Consider the following 17,503-nt stretch of genomic DNA (forward strand, 5'->3'; position numbering starts at 1 on the left):
TATATATATATATTTAAATAATAAATTGAAAAAAGTAATTGAAATATAATTAATTATACATATACAATAATTTATATAAAATATTATTCTTAAATCCTGAGATATATATATATATATCCTGGGAAACATTTATATATATATATAAATTTATGTGTTTATTAAATATATAAGTAATTATATTACATAAAACATAATACAGCATAATATATATATAATTTATTTTTATAGATGGAAATATTATTAAACGACCCAAGCATCAGATCTTTGGTACTTTGTATGACACGGCAATTGTTAAGAAATCGTGTCCAAAGTATAGCTGATACAGATTCGCAAATAATAATATGCGAGCTATGGAAAACGTGTATAGAAAAAATTCGCCGAGGAAAATTCGTGCCAGGAGATATCCGCAGGCCATGTGAGGCGTGGAAAGATAGGAAATCATAGGAGTATCGATACAGGTGCACGCGTGCTACACTTACCGAGCTATTAGGATTCTTGGTCATGAAGATCATGAGGGAGCGGCTGCGGTTGCTAAACGGCCTTAACTCCGGATCTCGGCCAGGACCATCCACCGTGTCGACGCAATTACTGTTGGCACAGAAATAACGTCGAATGTGAAATTTGTGCATTCATCAACCACCATGCAAGATTTATGAAATGAACGAGAATTAGTTTTTTTATAATTCATCTAAATATCAACCATGTCTAAATCATCAATCTGCTTTAATTATCACTTTCATCATTCTAGGTGAGAGAAAGATAAGAAAGGAAGGCTATTAATAAATAAGACGAAGAAAAGTTCATAATGATAAAAGAAGAAACTACATACCTCGACCGTAATTCCTTTTGCTTTCGCTTACAGTGGATGTAAGCCGCTATGCAAATGATAACGACCAGGAATACTGCTATCGTGGCACCACCGGCGATGCTGGCTGTCTCCAACATTACACGTTGCCGGGAAGCTGTAACAAAAACGTCACTTTCCTAGTCACCGGACATAGCTTCTTGTCCCTTTGGACTGCCTCTAACACGCGTTGCAGATTGAACAAGGCAGTTCGTTGAATTTACATTGTACCCAGTGCATTATACTCGGCTCTTGCTATGTAGCATGACTCTAGAATGGAATAAAACTATCTGGTCGCGGCGACCAGGAATACAACAAGAGAATCGAGAACGGCAGATACTTACGTAAATAGGAACCATCTAAATCCTTAAACTCGCATCTCTGCCCGATATAACCGTTGGCGCATCTGCAAGAAAAGAAAGCGAACCTGGTTAGATAGATACAGTGTTGTATATCGGCCGGATAGAAGAGTGGTAGAACGCATGTCGGTACTTTATTGTTCGAACGCGGCACTTCCGTAAAACGCGGCAAGAAATCCAGGAAGCTATAAAACGTACTCTTTAGGCACGAACCGCTTTTAGTATCGGGCATTAATCAGATAGGTACGCGATGGCTCGAACCACCCAATTAGTACACTTAATTATTAACAGAAAAGCGCAAAAAGGAGATAGGAGAACTGTGTAGAAAGAGGAGAGGGGAGCAAAATCAAGACGGATAGAAAGAATAAAAAAAAAGAAGATCAAAGAAAATAAGAGAAAAGAACATCAGGAACAGGTAAAAACTGTAGAGAGGAACGATTGCTTCTAGAACGTATCGATACGCAAGGCTCGTAATAACCCGGTAATTAAAAGGATTCTCACGGTCGATTTCATGGAACGGTACCACCGAATCATGATTCGCCCTTGGAGCGGAATAATTAGCCGAATGCTGGTTCGTTTCATCCAGATTAACCCGAACAACATTTACAATTAATTGAGTCCTGTGATCGTTGAATTAACGTGACCAACAGATACTGGTCACGCACAATAGTCTTTCAGACATACTCGTTGATAAGGATGCACGATAAACGCGCATCATGCGCCAGCTGCCATAGTTTTCGTTTCATCAAAACGTTCGCTTCTTTTGCTTCCCCGTACCGAGCATTTAACCGTTGGCAACTACGTGGTTGCAGATTTCTTCATTACCACCAAATGAAAAAAGTCCGCAGTCACTTAGTTACCAAGCCAATAGCTCGTCGCCAGTCATACCAGAGTCACAGTTAGTTCTCTTTTTTCGAATAATCGTATCGCCGTGTCGATCGGCATTTCTCGCAGATAAATGAACGAAGCGCTGCATGGCACAATCCGACACGAATTCTTAAAAACCGCTGCCACTAAAACGGTTAAGCAACGCTTCCGTTACTCCCACGCAACGCAACATTAACATGGTCGCTTCTACCGAGAGACACAGATCCTGCCCTTCCCCCTTTTGCCATAGTTTCGGCTGGAAACGCGGCTAATTGGCTGTGCGAGGTGTCTATCATCGATAACGTAACACGTCGATACTCGCCGTGCGAGTTGAAGCGTATCAAGGCCTCGATACTTCCTCATGCGAGCAAGCGCAGTAAATAATTACTCGTTCTGAGAGCAGGGCCGGCGTGACCCTTCGCGGGGCCGGGTTCGAAAATCCTGCGGGCCCAACAACAACGAGCAATTGTTTATTTAAAAACTGCTGTTACATATTGTATATTCTTTATAAGCAGTTTTTTAAACAAATCCAAGTAATGTTTTTTCGCATGGATAATTCGCTTTCAAGGGGCAAGAAATTCAATGAAAGTAGAAAATCTGCGATGGTTGTATGACTTTTGCAAAAAACTGTTGATGTAGTTTAATTCCTCTAAAATGTACATTTCTCTAAAAGCGAACTTTCATGATTTGTCTCACTCCTTTAAACCGAATCATCGCTATATAAAAAATGTCTTGGGTCTGTTAATGGTATCGTCGTTCTGTAAAAAGTTAATCAAAATCGGTGTTTTTTAATTGGGTAATATTCGTAGACCGCGGGGCCCTTCAAAACGCGGGGCCGAGTTCCGAAGAACGCGCTCAACAACCTGCCTTGCGCCGGCCCTGAAATATGAAATTTGTAACGATCGAGCAATACCGAATATTCCAATATTGACAAAGTAAAAAGACAGATAAACTAATATTATCGTAATTTTAGTAATTATTAATAATTATTGTAACTTCAGACACAAGACTAACTGAATTGCTCTATTATCAATGGCAACGTTTTACGAATCTTACATCTTGTAGTTACATCGATATTACGCTTATTATTAAACACCTTACACAACGAAAATAAGTGCACACAAATGCAATTAAACCGCTATATGCAGCAGCAAGATCGCGTATACGCGATTACATGGCGTAATAATTTACACTGTGGCTTACTTTCAGAGCACCGCTTATCGATTTAATCAATGGCCTTCCAGTAGATTTCTCAAGTGTGCGCTTAATTATAACCGGTGTCGACGATGAAAAGAGATTTGCGCGCGTCCGGATCACGTAAATCTAGTAGTTTCCTCCGCGTTTCTCGTATTTGACGTCATCGTGGGCGCTGCAGTGCGCCAACACGTGACCGACTGAACGTGAACAAATCTCAGACGCCCGTTACAAATGGCGCAGAAAATTACGCAAAATTATATTTTTCATAGCTGTCAGGTAGTTTGGTCGATCCACAGATCAACGTAGATCGAGAGACAAGAGCGAATAGTGGAACGTCGAGTGCCGGGTCACTGGTCTCGTTAGCAAATGTCCTCTTGGTCTTCGTAACGCGCGCGCACACGCCGGCAAGAAAGTGGAAACGTTTATTATCCAGCACTTTCCACCGCAGGAATTTTCTCCGTCCGTTTCACGGAATCCTGTTGTTCGTTCCGCGGAAATTATGGGAGCGCGAACGAGGAAAAAGTAGCACGTACGATGCTCGCGAGAGCAATCGGCCCCCGACGCGATTATTTATTCGTTTCGCCATGTATTCGGTCGTTTGCATGGAAACTGATGAATTGGAGTTATTCGCGGTGTAAAAAGTTCGCCAGTTAGCCAAGTGCATGGACGGTGAAACGCTGATTGAGATACTGTCCACGATTTCATGGCGCGCGTGTATGAATAATGTTTATTCTTGTATTAGAAACTTCGTCATTAAAGCCTGATATTATCAGAAGAGTCTTCGATCATGGTTAGGAATAACTTTTTATTGCAAGCAATTTGCATTTAGCATGTTTTCTGTAGAATGACACTGATATTCCAGGGCTGATAAAATACAGTGCAAAAGTGAGGTTATTTGACACGGTAGAGTCTTCATTATCAGAATATCGATTTACCCTTTGCACTGGGAATTGTATTTGAATTTCATTAGCAGTAGCTGCCAACGCTTTTAAGTGTTTTACTTGAAATTTACTTTAACTAGAAAATAAAAGAAGAAAGAAGTTCATTTATATACCAGTTTTCTTCACACTACTGTTGTATTTTCTAATTTTTAAGTGTATGATATATCTTGAAACAATTTCCAGCATGCAATCCTGCTTTTCTCTCTCACGTTTCTTAAAAAAAGGTGGACATGAAAGAATGTCGAGTGGGACTCGACAAACGAGCTGCTAAGATAAAAACTGATATCGAGCCACAGTCGACATAGCAGTGCAAAGGGCTAAATATGAAAATGCTCCTTCATTACGAAGATTGTAAAACATGGACAGAACATTATAAGAGCTGGAAATGTGTAAAATGAAGTCAATATTAACACTTTACCGACCGTTAGCGGTTCAACGACATACGCACGTCCGACCGACAGCTCAGGCGCAGACTCTCCCTGGCGCTGGCTCTGTCTCGGCTTAGACTCACTAATACCATTCTTTTTGTTCATTGCGAACGGTAAATTTTTCAAATTGGTATAAAATTGTGCGAGCTTACAAAACAACGCAACTGATGCAACTGAGCAAGGTACCTTAGTACCAAATAATAAATATTACTCAAATAATGAGAAAAATTGTCGGCGACAAAAAGCCGATTAATAGGCTATCAGTCGGTAAGCGTTGGCGACAAAAACCGATTAATCGGTTATCGATCGGTAAACGTTGGCGATAAAAAACCGATTAATCGGTTATCGGTCGGTAAGCGTCGGCGACAAAAAGCCAATTAATAGGCTGCCGGTCGGTAAGCATCGGCAACAAAAAGCCGATCAATCGACTATCGATCGATAAAATGTCAATATATATATTTATAAAATAACTCGGGATAAACGATGTTCTTTCGTAGGAAAACAAACTAATTCGATCATCTTTGTACTTTAACAAACTTTGTACTCTAACTTGTCGTTTAACAAACAAATTCTCTAAAAGATTCTATGCCAAACTATCGCCCGTGCAATCTTAACTTGCCTAAAAACAGGCTATTACCCGATGGACTATTTTGCTAGCTTTCACAGGAATCGGTCGGCAACGAAACTTTCAACTTCAGCAAGTTTTCTATAGAGTGACACTGATACTCCGGGGCTGATAAAATACAGTGCAAAAGTGAGGTTATTTGACACGATAGAATCTTCATTATCAGAGTATCGATTTAATTTGAAAGTGATCTTTTATTAGGAAGATTGTAAAGCAAGGACAGGAAAATGATAAGAACTGGACATATGTAAAATGAAATCAATATTAATATATATTTAAAAAATAATTCAGGATAAATGACGTTCTTTCCTACGTATCTCTGTACTTGTCGTTTAGCAAATAAATCTTCTAAAAGGTTCTATGCCAAACTATCGCTCGTGTAATCTTAACTTGTCTAAAAACAGGCTATTAACCGATGGACTATGTTGCTAGTTTTCACAGAAATCGATCGGCAACGAAACTTTCAAACCGGGCGGTCTATTCGAAGGCCAAGAGAAAAAAGATCTGTTAAAGAACGTGTCGGTTTATGACCATCGCAATACCTACAAAGAAAGGAGTCGATTCGTACGATTGATGGCTTTCCATAGGATTTCCGTAGGAATTCCTCCGTACGTGTCATCGGCACGTAACCAGGGATTAACGTTGACGATGGCGAAAGAAGAACGCGGTGATCCTTTTTTCCACCTTTTCCCATTTCGGTTCCGTTGCAATTGTTCCAGCCATGCTGATGTCAATGTGATTCTCAAACCTGGAGGGTGTGCGTGAGCGAGAAAAAAGTCGGCTGCCGTGTAATGTTCACAGGGATCCGATGATTCCTTTCATTCGAAAGTATACGCGTGGCCGGGCATTCGTCCAGAACATTTCGAGATTCTGGGAATTGGTTCTGATCGCCTCAGGGAATCTCGTTGCAAAGAATTTTTGAGATTGCTTTGAAATAAGTTGCACATCTATTGTCAGTGGCGCCACAGGTGTAAACCAAGGTAATGCAAATGTAATCGTGTCGAGTCGGTAAACAAATTGGAACTTTTAACACATTGTTGACCGGCAATTTTACTGAAAATTTATCTCATGTCACAGGCTATTATTTCATAATTGGATGTGCAAGTAAAATAATATAAATAAATTTTAATACATTTGATTTATTATTCAACTTTGAATATTTCTTTTTCTTATGATAAACAGTGTAACAATCACCTACATGTAATGGTACACAACAGCTTTTGCAAATATATCTAGTTTCGCTGTATTTTCCTTTTGAACAGCGTCCTCTACACGCTCTAGTCGGATTTGTTTTTCTGCTAGTGACTATTTTTTCTAACACGTGGTCTTTTAGTTGTCCGGAAAGCCTGAAGGGTGCATCACTATAATAAGGAGCTGTTTCAGAAATTCGAGAAGTGTCAGGTGCAATGCTGCCTTCTTTGGAATCCACAGTTATCCATTCTCTAGCTGCTTGCAGTAGAAATTTGTTGTATCTTGTTTTATTGGCAGATAGGTACAGTACATTTTATATGCATCGAGCAAGGTGCAGTTTATCGGAAAAATGCTAATTTTTTTTAAAGTTTTTCGTAAAATACTGCTGTTCGCCAAATACTGATCTGCACGATTTACCCCTTTCATGTGCTTATTGTATTGTAATATGCACGTAGGTTTAATGATATTTTGATGCGTGAGATTTTTATACGTTCCGTCATCGTTGACATTTTTTTTTGCAACAAAGGACTCAACTTGACTGGTCTTATAAACGTGAGACACAGTTTGAGATATGCTGACCAATAATTGCACTGTATCATCTCCAACAGCGCACTGAGAAAACGACGCTGATACGGGAAAAAAGCGCATCACGAGTTTACTCGTGGCCGGTAACAATGTGTTAAGATTTACATCGCGGAATTAGGGAATCAACGCTGAATTTTTTTTTGTTTCTTTTGCAGCAGATTCTCTTTGAATAATCGATAGATTTAATGGCGAGGAGCCATGGCGTTCGACCGTATTTTCGACGATCATTCCAACTGGCTGCTATTTACCAAGGGTGTGTCTGATTACGTAATATTCCAAAGCGTCTTCGCGGCTGAAATTCCACGCGTGATACGGCCGTGTCGCAATCATTCCACCGTGAGATAGTTCTGCTTCCTCTTGGAAAGCGATCGTTCCACGAGACCCTCCGGTAAATGGGACATCGGTTTCCAACTCGGCTACACAAGGCGGATTGTTTGCAAACCGATCGATAAGTCGAAGAAATCTTGATCGAGCGTTGGCAAAGTGAATTTCTATGTCGTTTATAGAAAGCTTCGAAAGGATATACAACTGGGAACAGGCTAATCGGAGAAAAGTAGACACAAATGGACACTGGGTTACACGGTCGTAAATCATCCCGTGTAGTTACTTTAAACGTAAGCAATCTCGGGACAGGCACGCAGAAATACCTGAAACTAGGTAACGTTGATTACAGGAATGGACGATCGATGGTTATCAGCGAAAACGACGCTAAACGGTGCTGCAAACGAAACGCTATGTGTTTCCTTTATATTCTACGAAGTAACGTTTTCCCAGGCGAACTACGATCGCGTTAAATAAAGTATAAATTAAGGCTCGATGGGATAGACGGCGTTCGAATCTGCAACGTAACCTGCCATTGTCATAGTTTACGGTAGATTTGTAAAATGAACGGTAACCACGGCGCGCTATAGTCGATAGATACGATACGTAATAATCGGTTAACGGCTGTTCTTCTATCGGATACGAAAAGCACGCGTATCGAATGAAACGGTGATTCGAATATCTGCCATTAAACTAAGTCTCGCAGAATGCTGCGGCTGCATTCTCATGCGCGTGTGGTCTTTCATCACGATTACATTTCGAGGTGAAGATCGTGTGTGGTTCCTTCGGAAAGGTCTTGTAGAATGTTGTACAGAAGGTTAATAGCGGATTTGATTGTGAAAGGTCTGTTGGTATGGTATTGGCTTGGCAACTAAGTGATTGCGGATTTTATCGTTAGGTGGTATTGACAAAATCCGCAATCACTTAGTTGCCAAGTCGAACAAAAGCGTGCGGTAATTTGTATCGTTAATTGCAACTGTAGGAAAAATATACTACTTTTATACTACTTCGTGTTCTTTGAAGCACTATAGTAATATCAATACAGTATTTCAATTGGTAAATTAATTGGAATTATGAATGAACTGTTGACCTTTATGCAATCTCATATTTTAACAAATGCAACCTAAATTACATTCACTTTGGATATTCTATATGTTTCTTTGCATATTACGTGCAATTCGATATTTTCATAACCTCGAATTTCTTCGATCATGAAATACTTGATATTTACATTAACAGAAATTAATATCACGGATTTATATGGAAAACTGATTGTATCGCGTGAGATTAATTTAAAATGCAGCTTCAGTTCCAATTCCTCGATGTTAGATTATTATAATATTTCCATATGACACGGTGTTACAGCAATAAACAGCGATAGTCACTTAAGCACAGTAGGATTCCTAACCTCAATTTACTAGGAGTAGGATTAAGCGATTTATGTATATTGGGTTGGCAACTAAGTGATTGCGGGTTCTGTCATTAGGTGGTAACGACAAAACCCGCAATCACTTAGTTGCCAGGCCAATACTTTGAACTTTTACCGTCTTGCGCTACAAGTGAAAAAGTTTCTTTTTTATTATTTAATTTGTACTTTACAATTTGTCAACTGAACATTTGCTAAATTTGCCTAACTTAATTGCTAAATAACACGCGGATGGCTAACCCCAGAAGCATACCATCTTCGAATTTGACTATTTTATTTCTTTAGTGAAATGCAAAATTGTTCTCTGATAAAAATGAAGGAAGAGAAATGAACTAGCGGCGTACTTACAGACAATTGTAAAGGAGGGAATCGACGATTTTGACAGTGAAACATGTGGCACCGTTCAAGCAGTACCATTCCGCATAATCCGGTGGACACGTGTACATGTGGAATGTGATGTTCGGTCGAGGCGTCGGCGTCGGTGGCCGTGGTTTCGGCGTCGACCGCGATGAACAGGCGTCTGTCAACAGAAATCATTCAAAATTAATCATCCATAGAATCACCAGCGCATACCTTCTCAAGTTTCTTGTTTCAGTCACTTCAGACGTCTCTACTAAATTACTTTCACTAAAAATATTTCCACGTTGATTCCATCGAAATATACTGTGAAATTTACTGTAAAAAGGTTGCCTTTTCAAAGCAGCCATTATCCATTGTGGAAATCACGATGGTGGATTAATGAAAGGACAGCGAGAAAGCTGAAAACGTGTTGGCGGTGAATTTGCACGATTAAGTTGTGTAACGACCAAAAGCCAACCATCGTTTATCCCATTATTGGGCACAAGGGAGAGACGAATTGTCGAATAGCCGCTTTAGAAATTCCTTCGGCTTCCAGGTTTGGCAAACACAAAGGGTGGTCCGGTATTTTAGAGCCGGACTAAGTGATCGTCTCTCCCCTCCTTGTACCTCGTAAAAACTAAACTGGAAAACCTTTTTTCCATTCTGTTATCCTCCATCGGCATCTTTTTTTCTCACGTTACCGATCCCTATCAGTAGCATTAAGTCGTAATTAGCACTTTGACTGCCACCTGGGTCATATATGACCCACCACTATTTCTACTGTGGCGCCACTGTGCGGTCATTGTTGACCGAAGCGCCCCAACTATTTATAATTGTAAAAATTGTGTGAAAATTGACAGTTAGGGCATTTTTAATATAACCGATAAATGGAAGATACATTGAAATAAAAAGTGCCCATTAAACGATTAAACATTTTTATTGGAACATCAATAAAAAAAAAAAAAATGAGAACAAATGTTGCATCTAACGGTGCACTGTGTTAAAACACTTTAAACATAAATGTGGCTCATCGATACAATCTGGACGATAGGTGGTCACCTTTTTGGTCCGATTCTTATCAATTTTTGATCCTAACTGTTTAACATTTTTTTTATACCACTCTCTGAAAAATTTTCGTGCCAGATACGCTTGTCCTTCTTTCTTCTGCGTTTCGTGTCGCAATCTTTGTCGAATAAGTATATTTCACGGGTCTGGTGAATGGCACTGTGTAAGATGCGTTGCGAGTGCCATTCTAAAAGCTGATACCTTGGTTTTTGTTTTTCTTGCTTGTTTATAGAGTATCATCGCGTTTGAAATTGATGTATTTAACAGTAACTCTAAAGCTAATTTTATATACCACTTAAGGGTTCTTCTATGTGCTATAGAATATGCTACCATTCGATCTGATAAATCTACAGTTCATTTTCCACTGTTGGTAATCTACCACTGCCATTGGTTTATCGCAAACATAATTTTTTTTCCGGGCCTCTACCGTTTCAGCCGAAAGTTTCGTCGAAATCATAAAAATAATCGTAATACTGTTTACTAATATCTTCTACGCGTTTCAACGATATATTCTGCACGTTTTGCTTACGACGAAATAACGAAAACGAATGGTTTGTCGAAATAAACGAAGCCTTGTTGTAATATGTCGTTATCGACTGTTACTAACGCGCCACGGTGGTCACCCGTGACCACCAATAAGATAAACGGCCTATTGGGGAAGAATATCGTCTTACATCATGAATTTATTATTATTTTGCCATTATATGCTTTGAATAGTAAATACTCCCGTGGCGCCCTCTGCGAAACATGTGATTTCAGCGTGGCAGTCAAAGCGTTAGAAAAACCTGATATTCCCAATATTTAGTCGAAAGTTTCGCCTCAGCCATCGTAAATATTTCGCAAGTTTTTCATTTCGATTAATCTAGCAGAAAGATTGCTCGCATTCTGAGGTTCAAAAATTTGAAATATTCCATTTTGTCGCATTTTCCATGGCTAATGGATCGTACATGCTTTTTACAGGAGACACGATGTCACCTTACGGACAAGGAGGATCGAATGGAACGCCAGGCACTCGATACTCGGCGCATTAATCTGCCATACCATCGAACAATTCGAAAGTTGGAAAATATTCGCGCACGCCACGTGAAACTTGGCCGCCGGGTAATAAGAGAGACGCGCCAGGAGCCACGAGCTTCGCAGCAACATCGACGTTCTTATGCAGAACCGCAGCGCACGTTGCATCCGGCCATGCGAGCCTCGCTCTATCTGTCACCTGTTATAATTTTGCAATACGCCGAACACGGTCGATGCCACACGATTCTGCGCGTGTTTCTTTAAAAACGCGTACATCAAATTTACAGTGGAATTTATCGTCTGTTATTTGTATAAACATCACATAGAATATCAAGGCTCGTTCAAACACGTTCAATAGATTCGAAATAGATTGAAATTTCTAGATTATCCGGTCAAGTACACTGCACCTGGTAGCTGTCGAGATTTCCATCTTTTGAAACCAGGATATTTGGTAATCGTTTAGGCGCAAACTATTTTCCGGGCAATTTCGGAAATTGTTTGAAATGGACAAAAAAGAATGAAATTTTTGGAAGGTTCTAAAGAACATGATAAACGACAAAATCGTTTTGCTAAATTACTTGATTACATTTTAGTGTTCATATACGGTAAATTGCTAAATTACTTGCCACTTGACTAAACTACTAGCACGTTTTACTAAACTAGCCGACTAAATTTTGGCACACGCCAAGTTGCTCAAATTAGTTGCCACTTGACTAAACGTGTCTGAACGATCTTTTATTCGCGATAAGAACAATAGATAATCGTAAATTGTATTGGCAACTATGGTTTCGAAAAGGAACCATTTATTGGACACAGTTAGTTGAAGATTGCAAAGTTTAACAGAGAGAAATGCTCGGTTATTTGGGAAAATATTTGGTTTCTTGCAAACTTCCACTTTCTGTTGTAATTTCCTTCAATTACTTCCATTTTTTGTCCAGTTTCCTTTTATGCGCTTCGGAAAGATTAGAGGGCCATTTACAGGGCCATGTGTGTACAAATTCACCGGAATAATTCACGCGGTATGTACGTAATTGTTAGGAGCGATTAGGGTCTCGGGAAGCATCGCACGTGTCGCGTTCTCGCAATCTGTCGCTGCCACGCGTCCACTCGAGTTCGCCTCCTCTAAATACGGACAACGGGATCGCTTTGTATACGCTAACTTATCGACTGTGTACGTTGTAATTTGTTGACCTTATAATTCAGCGTCATCGAATTATATCAACACACGGTAATGCTTTTGCAGTTTTATGTGACACGCGTTTCAAACTTGTATATTTCCATGGCAACTAAGTGATTGCGGACCTTGTCAATACTATCTAACGACAAAATCCGCAATCACTTAGTTGCCAACCCAATAGATTGCGATCTGACAGTATCTTAATTGGCCGAATTTGTATAAAATTTGCAAAAATGTTCAAACTTTCCAAAAGTTTCTTAAATCGATGTTGCGAATGAACAAAGTTGATCTACACGATTACAATCTTATCGTTTCCACAGATACAATTCTGACAACACTGGCTCGTTCTCGAGGTCATTTCATCACTTCACTGGTCCCACCACTATGTATCACGTTACCGTCTCGCGATAACGAGCAACCGGACGTAAAAATGGACAAACTTAAGAGAAAAAAGGCTCGTGCACTAACCTGCTATACCGAAGAGGGTATAAGAGAGGATGAGTAGAGTAGCGAGGTAGGGCGGGATCCTGCATCCTCTCGTCATGGCAGTGACGGTGGCAGGGTTGTCAGTGGCGGTGGTACCATCCGCGTGGCGATTGCTGGTGGTCCGGACGATGCGATCGGCGTTTTCGTCCCGATCGCAAGGCGGTCTGTCGTCCCGCAGTCGCTGATGGATATGATGCAGATGATGATGATGGTGATGGTGAGGGTGGTGATGGTGGTGATGGTGATGATGCAGATGATGATGGTGATGTTGTAGGTGGTGGAGTTCGTGACGGATGTCCCGATGAGGAGGAGCAGCGGTAGCCTGGTCCTGATACGTAGCCTCATCGTCGGCTTCCTCGTCGACGACCAGCTCGTTGCTAGCCATGCTGTCCCTTCGTTGGTGACATCGTTGACGCTGTAGTTGTTGTTGTTGCTGATGACGATGACTATAGCGACGATGTATATGATGCAGGTGATGACGACGGTGGCTGTAGTTGGTGGTGGTACTGCTGTCGCCGCAGCAGACCTCGCCATCGGCCACCGGTGAGCAACTAACCTCCTCGAGCACGCTCGCTCCTACCGCATCGCATCCTCCCCTTCCTTCGTCCAGACCGTCCACGTAGCCTCCCACCCCCGCTGCTGCTGCCTCTTCTGTTTCTTCAACGGCACGAGCTCCACCACCTGGCCCGGAGCTGCGGCGCACGTGCCGCCGCCTCCCTGTAACCAAATATCCGACCGGCCGGCCGTTTACAGTGTGTTTTATCTCGGCCCGGCTCCGCTTCATCTAGCCGGCTGATCCACGCACACCCGGGGGTAGTTAAACACGCCGTGCCAACCGAACACAAGCAACCGAATAATATATCCTTACTTGGAGAGGATCGACGCGTGTATGCGCGGGTGGTTTTTCGTCTGGCCACATGCAGGGGCCTCTATATCGTGGTAAGTGCATATCTAGGGAGGGGGGACTTTACCGGTGAAATTTCGGCGATTTAGTTTAGTGGAAGGAATCGAGCAATACTGAATTTTTAGGTAAAAATGGGGGCTGGATTTTTTATCCTAGACTCTTCTAAATATTGGCCTGGCAACTAAGTGTCAATTTTTGTCAATACCATCTATTGACAAAATCTGCAATCACTTAGTTGGCGAAGAGAAGCGTGCGATACCTTCTATCGTTAATTGCAATTGTCCTTTTTTGCAATCTCATAGTAAAAGTGGTCGTTGTTAGTAGTTATAAAAGAAATTTAGGTTGGATCTAGAGGATCTAGTTGCGTGATTCACACAGTCTTTCGCTCTACGTTCCTTTTATCATGGAAATAGCCGCAATTAACCCTTCCTGACGTCCGACGGTCCTAATTCGAAGCAGCGATCTACTAGAAGCCCAATACATATGTATACACTGAAGATCGTACGACAATGTAACGTTCACATCGCACGCGACTAACCTTCTCAATTTTCGCCGACCTCGATTTACTATCTTTAACTTTTTGCACTGCGAATTTTATTTGAATTTCGTTGGCGGCATTTGAAATTTACTTTAACTAAAAAATAAGAGAATTGAAATAAATAAATGAAAAAAGGAATTCATTTAAATACCAGTTTTATTCACACTATTGTATTTTCTAATTTTTAGGTGTGTGATATATCTTGAAACAATTCCCAGCACGCAATCTATCGACTTGAACATGAAACAATGTCGACTGGGACTCGACAAAGGAGACAAAAACTGATGTCCACTAGTCACACTCGACGTAGCAGTGCAAAGGGTTGAAAAATATCTGGCAATTCGATATTTTGGAATTTGATCAAAAAACACGAGCTTCTCAACGTTATATGTTAGGTCTCTTGGAAAAAAATTTTTTCGAAAATGGAAAATCGTCGGGCAACGTGGTATATAAATGTCTATGGGTAAATATTTTTCGATAGATAGCACGCGGTTTCGAGGGTCGGCGCCTCTTAGAAAAATCGAGGTGGTGTGTAAACCAGAGAACACGGCCACGTGAACGCGATACTTTTGTGAAAAGGCCATCTCCACAAAATGCAAGGCTTTTCCTTGTTAAATCCACGAAACCATTGTGTCGCTATTCGACCATAGGCTGTCATTGTGCTCTGTTTGGAAGTAAAATATTTGCCACGAAAAGAAATTGTTTTCCACGTTTGGGTCCCTTAAAACCATCTGCCACCCTCGCGCCGATTATTCCCAACGATTGGATCAGGTTGCACCCTATCCATCGTTCATATCCGTTTTTCGCGACAGTGAGATTTTCATTGTCTAAATTCTACGAAACCATCCATTTTCCTACGAGATTGCGGTATTTGTAAATTACCGATGTAAGTGGTTGTCTCTGTGTATTGAAATTGAAGGCCTTATTAATAGAAAATCACAAGTCTTATTCGTGTTTTTCCAGGAAGGCGAAGGAATGCAATAACATTCTTAATTGCTGCTCAATACATTGTCTTCGATGCATTCAACGATACATTCTTCCTAATCTTTCGAAACGAAATAGTTATCGTCTTACACAGTCACTGTGCGTGTATTTATATCGAAAAATTATTTCTAATTACGTCAGAAACTTGTATCTCTCGCGGCAGATTGTTTTTATAGAAGTAATGGCCTGGCAACTAAGTGGTTGCGGATTTTGTCATTAGGTAGTATTGACAAAACCCGCAATCACTTAGTTGTCAGCCCGGTAGGTAATTCTCACTCAATAATATAATAAGTCATGACACAAATGATTTTTTATAATATTGATTCCACTGTCGTGTTATTACGTGTTAGTGAAAATCAGCACTCGACAACAGCTGTTTTTTGTTTCTAGCAAATCGTCTATTTCGTATGATGAAAGTACTCTAAGAATACAATATCTTATTGGATTGGCAACAAAATGGTTGCGGATTTTGTCAATGCCACCTAATGACAAACACAGCAATCACTTAGTTGCCAACCTAATATTCAAGAAATGACATTGCTCCAGAAAAGCGCTACGTCAGTGTTCCTATTTCTTCCTCGTATCGCTTTATTAACACTTTACCAACCGCTAGCGGATCAACAGCATATGCATATCCGATCAGCAGCTCAGTCGCAGATTCTCCTTAGCGCCGGCTCTGTTTCGGTTTAGACTCGCCAATACCATTCTTTTTGTTCATCGCGAACGGTAGGTTTTTCAAATTGGTATAAAACTTTGGAAGCTTACAAAGCAACGCAATTGATGCAACTGAGCAAGGTACCATAGTAGTAAATAACAAATTACTGCTTAATTAATGAAAAAGATTGTCGGTGACAAAAAGCCAATTAATAGGTTATCGGTCGGTGAGCGTCGGCGACGAAAAACCGATTAATCGGCTATCGGTCGGTGAAGTGTTAATTAACCAACATGATGAATCCTCATTTATCCATCGATCGTACATACAGCACACGAACGCGATCGATTGAGCACAAACTCGATCGTAGTCGATCTGATCTCAACCGGAATCGTTTTTCAGAGGACATTGCAGATTTCACGACGACCTTGTCCCAGTAATAGACGTGTCGTAAGTTATACGCGATATTGCTCGCGATAATGAACGGTTTAACTCTCGTCTATGTATTGGGTTGGCAATTAAGTGATTGCGGATTTTGTCATTAGATGGTATTGACAAAACCCGCAATCACTTAGTTGCCAATCCAATATATTTCCCGCCAGTGTTTCTGTAAAACCCGCGATCTCGTAATAGCACTGCTAACTATAATAACATCGTGAATTTATTAAGAGTTGGTAGATGGCGGAGTCGAAGGTGATTTGCCAGAGTCACGTAGAAAGATAGCAACCGGTTAACATGTAATCGTCGTTGCCATGATTCATTGGATAGATACGTGCCGGGGAAATTAGGCGTGTTTAACACTAGAACTACCACACCGGTCAAATTGATTGGTTTTACAGTTTTATTTTAAAATTCCTACTTCGTATTATATTTTTTTCCGCAATGATATGATAACTTTCGCAACGATAACTAAAGGAATAATATAATGAATTTTATTTTCTTTTTTATGTATTCAAACTGAGAATAATTTTCTATCAAGGCTACTTACACCAATACCACTCGAAATGACTGGTACTTGTCAAAGTGTAAAAGGGTGCTGCAATCTGTTTATCAACCCCCAATTAACCAGTTTCCTCGTTTTGTACAACTTGCCACACGTTTTGAAAATTTTTACTGCGTATTCGACATTCGTACATTCGACATGACGATATCAGTTATTAAAAAAATTCCGGATCGATCGCTAAATCGCTAAATGCTAACACTAGAAATACCACACCAGTGAAAATAACTGGTTCTACAATTTTATAAATGTGTCAATCCTCGTTTAGAGATGATGGTCCCAAATGAACTAATAATCCCAAAAATATACCACATAACATGGAATTTCTGTAAGAAAGTAATAAATCAATAAATATAAAAATATTCTATTAGTAGGTATTTTTAGAAGACCAGTTATTTTGACTGGTTTTCATAGAAATAGCTTCGTGCTAACTATCGATAGTTCTAGTGTTACAGTATCGCATCGATTTCACGGAACTCGAACGTTGTCGATTCCGTTCGATTTAACATGCTAAATGTGACACACAAAACTGCCACCTTGCGTCAAGTAGCGTGACGTCA

General features: G+C 40.4%; 1 protein-coding gene across 3 annotated transcripts in view; it reads right to left on the reverse strand.

The window, feature by feature from the left end:
• Window positions 1-17,503, reverse strand: part of LOC100644466 — a 71,145-nt gene that overhangs the window by 6,901 nt on the left and 46,741 nt on the right. For all 3 annotated transcript variants that reach the window (XM_048414126.1, XM_003402159.4, XM_012318247.3), the window contains exons 2-6: window positions 12,848-13,582; window positions 9,133-9,304; window positions 1,189-1,250; window positions 830-962; window positions 480-588 (exon numbers count right to left, since the gene is read on the reverse strand). In XM_048414126.1, the coding sequence (XP_048270083.1) occupies window positions 480-588; window positions 830-962; window positions 1,189-1,250; window positions 9,133-9,304; window positions 12,848-13,582 (1,211 nt within the window). The remainder of the gene's footprint in view (window positions 1-479; window positions 589-829; window positions 963-1,188; window positions 1,251-9,132; window positions 9,305-12,847; window positions 13,583-17,503) is intronic.

The sequence above is a fragment of the Bombus terrestris genome, chromosome 18, assembly GCF_910591885.1.
Source record: "Bombus terrestris chromosome 18, iyBomTerr1.2, whole genome shotgun sequence".
Classification (NCBI taxonomy): domain Eukaryota; kingdom Metazoa; phylum Arthropoda; class Insecta; order Hymenoptera; family Apidae; genus Bombus; species Bombus terrestris.